The 10,490-nt window shown below is 46.5% G+C and overlaps 1 protein-coding gene across 1 annotated transcript; it reads left to right on the forward strand.

The window, feature by feature from the left end:
* The first annotated feature begins 4,833 nt into the window (after positions 1-4,833).
* Positions 4,834-8,141, forward strand: KCTD14 (potassium channel tetramerization domain containing 14). The gene is made up of 2 exons (XM_015852521.2): positions 4,834-5,050; positions 7,304-8,141. The coding sequence occupies exons 1-2, from the start codon at positions 4,991-4,993 to the stop codon at positions 7,973-7,975; spliced, it is 732 nt and encodes a 243-aa protein (XP_015708007.1). The 5' UTR covers positions 4,834-4,990; the 3' UTR covers positions 7,976-8,141.
* The last annotated feature ends 2,349 nt before the right edge of the window (positions 8,142-10,490 follow it).

Consider the following 10,490-nt stretch of genomic DNA (forward strand, 5'->3'; position numbering starts at 1 on the left):
GCTCGTGTGTTTTCTACAAGCCATTATTTTTGTAGAGCTACTGTCCCCTTAGCCCATGGTGACAAGGATGTCTTGGCCATCAAGGTCAAATTCTAGTGCAGGGAGGTGATCTGGGTTTCTCCTTTGGAGAGTGGGAATGGGGTTTGTGCTGGGATAGTTGTTCCCAAAGCCCTCTGGCTGTCACACTTTGAAAAGCTTGGAGCAATCCTGCCATTGTTTTGAGCCAGGTGCTGGGAACTTTATCTGTCCTCCAGCGTCCTTCCTCTCCTCCCTGTCGTCTCCTCCTGGATCAACAGCTTGTCCACATCCCAAGCCAACCTCCATGTCCAAACCCAATCAGTAGCTCCACATACCTTCCCCCATCCCACACTCATCCAGCCCTTCATGCTATCTCTATCAGGTCATCTCCATCACACTGTGCTATCGTGTCATCTCCACCATGCAGCCCTGGGGACAATTCTGCCTCCTCTGCAGGTCTCCACTGGGGCTGTGGCACCCTCTGGAGCTGGGCAGAGATCAGAACATGGGGATACTCTGATGTGTTGAATGGGAAGGCAAAGGCTGTGCTCACTCTCAGTTCCTTATTGGGCACTGGTTTTATGTCATGCATGAAGGCTGTGCCCAACCAGAGGTGACTCTCCCTTCCCAGATCCATCGCTCTGGGAAAGACCTATTGAATTGGGCACTAGAGGGAGTCATTCCCATGCCTCTCCAGCCCTCTTTAAAAGAAATCCAACTGCTGAAACACAGATGCTTTGGTTGAACAAACCCTGGTACTCCATCATGTTTCGCTTTTGATTAAAGAAAACAGATCTGAGAGCATCATGTGGAAAGAGGATTGCAGCTGCACCCAGGGCTGTGGGCAGGAGTGTATCCAACCAGAGCTTATCATTTGATTGTAGGCATGAAGCATTTCTGCTTCACTGGGAAATACCCTTGTTCTACCTGGTCTGAGCTGATAGACTCAGATTCAACTTGCTGTCAACAAGAACCCTCAGGTCACTCTGTGTGGGGCTGCTCTCCAGACTCTGGTCCCCCAGTCTGCACATAGAGCCAGGGCTGCCCTGTTCCAGGGGCAGAATCTAGTTCTTGCTCTTGTTGAACTCCATGTGGTTTCTCACCAGATCCTTTTTCTAGCACCCCAGGAGCTTATTTCCACAGTGGGTACCCAAGGATTTCTTCTTGACTGAAGATGCAGTCACACAGGATCCCAAAGGTACACAGCCAAAGTCTGTTTTCTCTTTCTTTCCTTATTTCCATGTGCCTAATTGACAGAGCATGGTCTTATCTCTGAGTCTTGCTTTTCCATTACCAGCCCCACGTTTCTTCTCCTCCACCACCTGGAAGAAGTTGGCTGTAGCCTCTGTGAGACAAAGCATAAACCCACTGTCTGGGCTGCCTTTCTTCATAGACTACATCAGAATGCTCTTCTCTTCTGCAGATGGTCCCTTTCTTAGCTAGACAGACAGCATTAGCCTGAACTTAGACTGAAAACAATCTGAAGCCCCTCAAGACGGAGCAGCCAACTGACTGGATCCATGACAATATGTTTAATAGGGTCACTGGGTGAGAAGGAGCTGGGAGCATTCAGCTCTGCCCACAGCCTCCGTGAAGGCACATTAAGGACCTGAGGACAGAGAGAAATTAATTCAGTGGCAATGAATGGAGGTGCTCAGCTGTCTTGGCTTTTGGTGTCCTGAGGCCTGTCCAAAGACACGTGCTGAAGCCACCCAGGCACACAGAGCTGGGTGGAGCAGCTAAATGGCTGGAAAGCCATGGGTGGAAGTGTTTGTGGTGTTTGCACAGCGGATGGCTGTTTGACTTTGGAGTGGCTCTTGAAGTGCAAAGCCTCCTGCCCAGCTACAGCAGTGCAGTGGGTCTAATGAATATGGTAGAGCCACATCAAACTCATGGAGAAGGGAAGAATGTGAAGAGATGGGAAAGGAAGTCGAGCTCTGGGGCAAGATGTCTGGACAGGAACCTTGGTAGGAAATGCTGCTCCAGTGCTGGGATCTCTTTCAGAAACCCTTTAACATCGGCTGTACACAGGAGCTTTTCTCAAAGGAGAAGTGGTGTGATGATAGTAAATAGCGTCCAAATAAGAGTTTAGAATAGCTGTGCCTCTCCTTTTAGCCTAATATACCAGACACAAGGCCAAACAGGAGCTGCACTGTGTGCCCTCTCAGCTGCTCCCCCACACCCAAGCTTATCATTTCCCTTTCAGATTTAGCAGCTGCTTTCTGTAATCATTTAAATTTCTTTATTATTATTATTATTTCCCCCGTTGGATTTGGTGTATTTACTTGTACTGGGGCACAGAACCCAAATATGAATGTTTTTGATCTGACTCTCACAAACAGAAGCTGCCAATCCAATGTGTCAACAAATCTGTTAAAAATGCTTGTATGGACAATGTTGTTTTCCAATCTGATGCATTTCCCAGCATAAATCTGTTCCAGTCCATTGTTATCTCCATATTTATACAATTTGCAGCAACGCAAATTGATTCCCCACAAAGCCATTGTCAAGTTACTCGTTCTTCAGCAGACACAAAGTTCTCTGCTCGTAATAAAGCTATTCTTGTGACTCATATCATGGATGTTTGCACATGGCTGGGGTGCAGGGTAATCCTTTTAAGCAATAGAAGGATGGTCCCTGCCTGTAAGAGATCACACTCTTGGAAATGCCCTTGGAGAAGGGGACAGAATGAGACCTGTTTTTGAAATGTCTATAAAAGCAATGTCATAGAAAGCAGCCACCCCAAGAGTAGGCCAGAGGCTTGAAGCATTATTGTGTCAATGGAGCCAGTAGAGGAATGGAGAACATCTAATGGCCCCTGTTGTTCATCCTCCTCAGGTTCCATGGCCCATTTTGGCAACCAGACTTTCCAGTAGGTCACAGTGACCTTCTCTTCGAGCAGAGAAAGGGATCTGTGAAGGTGACATAGCAGCATTTCAGGCTTCTTGCCAGCTTACCAGCTAATCTCTCCTCATTCATAGGGTATCCCAATGACAGGAAAAGCACCAGAGTCCTTCTAGATGAAAGGCAATGGCAACTACAGAAAACAAACACCAGAACATTTACGCACCACCACATCTTGTTTCCCACTTGGCCAATCATCAGATTCCCAGAGTGCTCATAGATCTTCTGTCCTGCCCAGCAGCAAGCAGGTTGGTCCCCAAAAGACCATCAGTCCATCAGAGACAGCTTTTGGAGGCCTCAAAGATGAGGGATTTCAAGGATCTGAGTCAAGTGGTAACAATAAAGCCCAGCAGAGATCCTGGGTAGAAATTCTAGCTTAATACAAAGTAGATTTCATTCCCCTAGGGGAGAAAGCCAACTAACCTCCCAGAAACAGCACAGTGGTGGCCAAGGCCTCCTAGGGAGTGCAGAGCAAGAGCCACAATGGGGTTGTAGGAATCCCAGGACAGGGTCGCCCAAGGCTATGGAGACATCCATGCTCTTGGCTTTTCACTTCTCTCCCAAGGGAAGAATGGAATTTGAACCAGCCTGAGTTAGCTGATAGCAGCAGCATGGAGTACTGTGAGCCCTCCAGCCCCCTCCAGAGCTGTGATCTCACTTTTGCCTTTCAGTGTTTGCTTCCCACCCACTGGTTTCCTCAGCATCACTTTGACCCTGGGGTAAAAGGAGGAGAGATGAACTACAAGCGTGATTATTTCCACTTAGTGCAGGCCCAGAGGGCTTTGATGCAGAGAAGGATGACTTCCCTGCAAAACTTTCCATGGCTGGGACACCATACAGATCAGATGTGTGGTCCCAGTAATCCAGGCTGCCATCTCTGGTGTGACTGCCAAGAAGAAAGGCATAAAATCCCTGTGGGTAGGTAGTGGCATGCCAATGGCTTGGGCTGTGAGAATGCTTTTCCAAAGGTCCCTTCTTAGATCAGATGACATTTTAAATGAAACTCCTAACAAAAAGAGAGAAAAAAATTCCAACTGGGAGCAATTTGCATAGCAGGACTGAAAAATGCCATTTTCAAGCAAGTGGGATCAAGAAATCCCAGAAGCAGCCTGAATAATAACAATCAGATGGCGACTTCCAGCCAAATATCTCAAAATACCAATTCTTTTTTTCTATAGTGTGCCAACAAAAGTGTCCAGGATGTGAAAAAAAGGAGTGAGAGAGTGGGGGAACATGACCAGTATGTCCATCAGAGTGAAGAAAGGGTTGTGGTGGGCCTTATAGGGTGGAAGAGCTGTAGATGACAGCTAGCAGCTCTTTCTTGTGCTGATGTAAGGATCTGCATTGCACAGCACTGATGGTTTGTTATCAACCACCATCAGTCACCTTTGGTTTGTGGTAGAGGGCAATTGTCCACACCCCATCCATCCATCCATCCATCCATCCATCCATCCATCCATCCATCCATCCATCCATCCAGTTCTGTAGCTGCAAAAGGGAAGGTTGTTACCTCCAGCACTCAAGACGTGCTGTGTCAAAAGAGTCTGGGTTCCACTTCTGTCAGTCATGTGCAGGATAGTTTTGGATGAGGAAGATGAATGAATGGGATTTGCAGGAATTAAAGGCTAAGAACACTCAAATCTTCCAGCTTTATTCCAAACCTGCTCTGACACTGCCAGGCACAACAGTGGGATCAGTGAGATGGTTTGGGATGCTGTGTGACTAAAAGAGCAGCCTGCAGACACCAACAAGCACTGAAGGTGTTACAGGTTTTCATCCAACCCAGACAGAGGTTGTGGGCCTCCTTTGGAAGGGCTGATTCAGCTCTCAGATATCTGCAGGTGAGTGTGTGACGGCAGCCAGCCCAAATCCGCCCTGCTGCTTTGCTGATTGCTGGAAAACTAATGAGCAAACAGTTCCGCTTCCGTGCTGCTCCCTCCCCTCTGGTCAGACCTGCAGGCTGCACTGTGCTTGGGGCAATCCAGAGTTTGTGGGGCAGCAGCTGGGCAGGATCCTTACTCACCCAAGGAGAATCTGGTGGAAGAGGACTGGAACACAGCGAGGGGAGATGAGCATTTCCTCGGAGCACAAACCCCTCAGGAAACAGGTCACTGGCAGCCTGCATATGGTGAGTACGGTGCAGGCTTGGGGGCATGGCTCCTTCTTCTGGGATCAGAGCATCCCCTTTGGGTTAGTTACAGCGGTTATTTCTCACCCATCTGATACTTTGAAGGCACAGGGGCTTGCCAGGTGTGTGAGCAAGGTGCTTTTCTAGGTGAAAAGCTGTGTCTGACTCTGACCTGTTTGCACCAGCCTGGTTCCAGCAAGACTGTGTCCTTTGGAGGCACACAGAGCTACAGCAAACAACCTCGCTGGTTTCTCCTTTGAAGACTATGAAGTGAATTTGATGTTAAGTTTAATTTGCCATATCCTTAAATAAAAGCCTGTTGTGAGCTCAGGGGTTTTTCAGTGGTCTCCAACGATGAGTAACTTGCTCTGTGTTTAAGGTGTGCAGAATTACCAGCTGGGAACGGTAGTTTTTCTAGCTTTAAGGAAAATTAGTGTCAACCACAAAACAAGGGACCTGTTACTGAGGAGAAATCAGAAATCAGGCAACATTTTACTTTTCCTCCCCTGGTTCTATTAGTAACTGGTTTCCCTTGACCTTCCATCTTAAAAACAAGAGGCTCAAAAGGATAAGACCCTCCTGACAAATGATACCTAACAGGGAAAGCTGTTGTTATCACTTGGACTAATGGCAGATTTCCTAACTGAGAGGCTTTGCTATAGAAACAGCTTTGGGCCATGCTCTTTAATGGGTAGAGATCACTAGATACTGTCAGACAGAAACGTTTTATGTTCTCTTGGCCCTGGTGCAAATAACTGCCCTGGAGATGAAGCCACCTACATTAGAGCAAAGCAATATTCCATCTGGGACTTTGGCCTGAATCTCCTGTTGTGTCCCTGGCTTCCCTACATTTTGAGCTCAGAGCTGCTAAACCTTATAGCTTGCAGTCATTTAAAAGACATAATCTCCCTCTGCTCTGCTCCTATCCCCTCATTTTGCTAGCTCTGATGCTAGTTAAATCCTCTGTGAGCCACTTCAGCTTGCTAAAATGAAGGAGAAGCAGAGCTGGCACAAGGTAAGAAGTGGAGAGTGCAGCAGGAGCCTCCCCTTTGTCCTGGTGTAACAGTGAGATCAGTTCACGTCATCTCGACCCATAGGGCACCACAGGCTGGATCCAGCTAAGCTCTTTGGTACATACTGAAGCATGTGACTGGTAGCACTGAAGCAGATCATTGTATGATCAGGTCCAAGAAAGAACAGGTGAGCTCCTGGAGAAAATGGTTGTTTATTGACTCAAGCCTTCCCAGTGGCAGGTGCGGTCCTGGCCAGGCGTATGACTTGCATTACAGGACTGGCAGCGTGAGGGAAAGAACTGCCTCATTTCTTCCTTCTCCTCCTGCTCTACCAAAAAATGCAAAGGAGGCTGTTAAAACTCTTCAGCGTTGAACTGAGTCAGGAGTGTCATCAGAAGCGACACCAGATCCAGCTCTCTGGGCATTCAGGTCTCTCACGTTTCAAATAGCAATGGCATTAATGCACAGTGAAATAAAATAGAGATAAAAAGCCAAACATTAAATCTTAGTTCTTAAATCCACATCAGTTGCATAAACTATTTTGTCCCGTCCCTGAAGGTGTTGAAGGCCAGGCTAGGTAGGGTCCTGGGCAATGTGATCTAGTGCTTGACTGGCAACAAGCACTGCCTGCAGCAAGAGGAGTTGGAACACAATGACCTTTGAGGTCCCTTCCAGCCCAAGCATTCTATGATTCTATGATTTTCTTTTCCTCCTATCAAATGCACAGATAAACAGACTTTGTGCTCCACCTCAGACACCAGCAAAATGACTCCTTCCTATGTCTTAAAGGTGTGTTGAGGGTGAATCCCTTTAGGAACATCCATGCTTCTGATCTGGATACAAGGGCCAAATATAAATATCCTGAATCTGCTTTTAGCAATGCTTGGTGTGGATGTTCCCATATGTCCTCCATGGGAGGGTGGTCAGGTGCTGGAACGGGCTGCCCAGGGAGGTGGTGGAGTCACCCATCTTGGAGGCATTCAAGGAACATTTAGATGTTGTGTTGAGGGATGTGATTTAGTGAGAACTATTGGTGGGTGGTGGGACTGGATGATCTTATAGGGTCTTTTCCAACCTTGATGATTCTATGATTTCATGATTCTATGACTCATTCTGCTCTGTATGCTGCCATGAGAGATCCCAGCTGTGATTGTACCTTTTCCCTTTTCCTTGATGCTTCCATGTTGGCAGCCTCCAATGGCTTACGTGTGTGATTTTTCTCCCCTTGTGACATCTGTAGTTGCCACCAGTCGTGGAGCTGAATGTCGGTGGGGAGATGTACACGACAACGCTGAGCACCTTGAAGAAACACCCTGGCTCCAAGCTGGCAGAGATGTTCACCGGCCAGCACAAACTCAGGACAGACTCGAAAGGGAGGATCTTCATTGACAGGCCGGGGACCTACTTCAAATACATCCTGGAGTATCTGCGCAGTAACCAGGTGCCCACCCAGTGCATCCAGGATGTCTACAAGGAGGCTTTGTTCTACGACATCGAACCCTTAATCAAGCAGCTGGAGGAATCCCCTCAGATTTTTGGGGAACATGTGGCAAGGAAGCAGTTCCTGGCCCGTGTACCCAACTACAGCGAGAACATTGAACTGATGATCCGCATCGCGCGGGCCGAAGCGGTCGCATCCCGCTACTCCAAAGTCATCATATGTGTTGTCAGAACAGAGGAAGACGCAGCCAGGTGTCAGGATGCCTTGAACAGCTTGGATATGGATAAAAAGTCTGTGGTGAAATTCGGCCCCTGGAAAGCAGCTCCAGATATATATGATCTACTGGACTGCATTGAAATGGACGTGAAAGACAGAGGGTACAAAATCTCCTTACGGGCTCACGTTGCTGAAAAAGGGTTTCGCTTCAAACCCCAGGATTTCTTCCATATAATCCAGTTCACCTGGTGGTAGCAAAGCGCCTTTCTTGATGGAGAATGGAAGATACCAGTTATTAAAACAAATGAACTTGGGCTGTGGAGACTAAGCCCTGGACTACTGGGGGGATAGGAAGTAATGTGTGGGTCCATAAAAGTCTCTTGTTCGGTTGTTTGCAAAATTAAAGAACACTTGAGAGCCACTGTATTGTTGGGCATTGACAGTAAGCTGTACAGTTTTCAAGGTATGTGTTTTGAAATGGGAGCCAGGTCTGAAGTTGAGCAAACTGCACTCAACCAAAGAGAAATGATCATGCCCAAATATGTCTTGTGGACCTGGAAACTTGTCCTTCACTAGAAACAGGAACAAATTACTACCTCTGAGTCCAGACTTGCTACTAGGGTTAGGAGCAGCACATGGACATGTCTTCTACTTGCCTTATTTTGAGTCATAAATACTGAGAGCTACAGAGCCCATTCATCCCAACCTGCTGTCCTCAGAGCCTTCTCCTCACTGTGAATGCTCCTCATAAGCTAGGATTTGCTGTACGGAGTACAGCAGTCTGGTCCACAGATTTATTCCAGGTAAAGACAGACAGTGGTGACTATAAAGGACACAGACTAACCTCTAAATGCTCGCATCTGTAATGCTGAACAAAAAGAATCATCTTTGGAAAGCAACAGATGAGATTTTGAAGTATTGTTGAGTGAAAGGAGGGGAATACATATAATCTTCTGATTAATATTTCACTGTTTCTGATATATTGACAGGCATGACCTTCTCTGATGAAAAAATCTTATTTCAAGTGGAGTCCCTGAAAGCTGTGTAAATACTTGCTCAACTTAGTTTTAGATCTTTAATGATCTTATGACAATATCTTTTATAGGCCCCTTCCACTTTGGGATATCCTATGATTCCACAATTTTATGAACAAGAGGTATATAATAATATATAATTATAGTCTCTGCGGTGATAAATATATTTGAAAAGCTCTCTGAATGATACAGAAGTGTTTTTACTGACACCCTCCAAGAAAAAACCCTGGATTCAAAAGCTTTATCTTCATGATAATAGATTTGAATTATTCCTAATTCAGCTGGCTTTCATAAGTGCTCATCCTAACACAAATTTCTCAGCAGTAGAAGCCACTGACCTCGGTGTGGTTCTGTCATAGGTGTGAGGGAACTCTCACTTTTATAACCTTGATCCAAACTGACAGAATCAGCATCTGAAAAGGCCAAAAGGTCTCTCCTCACTGGTGACAGGTGACAGGTTGGGGGAAATGGCCTCAGGTTGAACCAGGGGAGGCTTAGGTTGGATATCAGGAAACAATGCTTTACAGAAAGGGTTGTTAAACACTGGAATGGGCTCCCCAGGGAGGTGGTTGAGTCACCATCCTGGAATGTGTTTAAAAAAACGATGGATGTGGTGCTCAGGGCATGATTTAGCAGAGGGCTGTTAGAGTTAGGGTAGTATGGTTAGGTTTTGGTTAGAGTCGATGATCTTTAAGGTGTTTTCCAACCTGAGCATTTCTATGATTCTATGATCTATGATCATTTGTGATCCTAACCAAGCAGGTGGTGGCATCCTGGGAGGCAGATGGAGGAAGCCTTCAGATATCCAAAAGGCTGCTATAAGGAGAGGGAGATCAGTTACTCTTGGCATATACTAAGGGTAGAAGAAGGACTAGCAGGCATAAGTTGCAACACAGATTAGTTATTAGAAAAAAAATACTTATAGTAAAGTTAAAGACTCAAGCAACCAGGCTCTTATGGCTATCAAACTGCTGCCTTTAGAGAGTCTAATTCTTTTGCCAAGGATGATCTGAATATGCTCAGCTCAGGACAGGCTGGAACAGCAATATCCAGCTCCCCAGGGAAGCGGCCCAGAACTTGTTAGAGTCCAAGACAATGGACAATGCTCTCAGACAAATGGTCTGATCTTTGGGTGGAGCCAGGAGTTGGACCCAATGATCCTTATGGGTCCCTTCCAACTTGTAATATTCTATGGTTCTTTGATGGGGCTTTGAATAACCTGATGGAGCTGTAGGTGTCCCTGTTCGTTGCAGGGGAGTTGGACCAGATGATCTTTAGATGATGTCGGGAGCATATGAAGGGTAATTTTTGCTGTGGGGATGTGGCACTGAGGGATATGGCCACTGGGCATGGGAAGGTGGGTTGAGGGTGGGATCTTAAGAGGTCTTTTTTATCCTTAATGGTTCTTGTGGTGCTCAGGGATATGATTTAGCAGAGGGTTTTTAGAGTTAGGGTACTATAGTTAGGCTGAGGTTGGACTCGATGATCTTCAAGATCTTTTCCAACCTGGGTTAATTCTATGATTCTATGACATGATGAAGAATTTTGTTGCAACAGAGAAGAGGAGGGATGGCTCTTTGTGTGCCTGCATGGTTTTGCATTATCGTTTAGTGGACACTGAGAAAAACCTGAGGGAAACACCAACACTTTGCACAAATAGTAGATAATAAAACCACAGCTGAGCAGACTCGCTGCCGTATGTGTGCTGGAGCTGCTGACACTCGGCTCCATACGGC

This window comes from Coturnix japonica, chromosome 1 (assembly GCF_001577835.2).
Source record: "Coturnix japonica isolate 7356 chromosome 1, Coturnix japonica 2.1, whole genome shotgun sequence".
In the NCBI taxonomy this organism is placed as follows: Eukaryota; Metazoa; Chordata; class Aves; order Galliformes; family Phasianidae; genus Coturnix; species Coturnix japonica.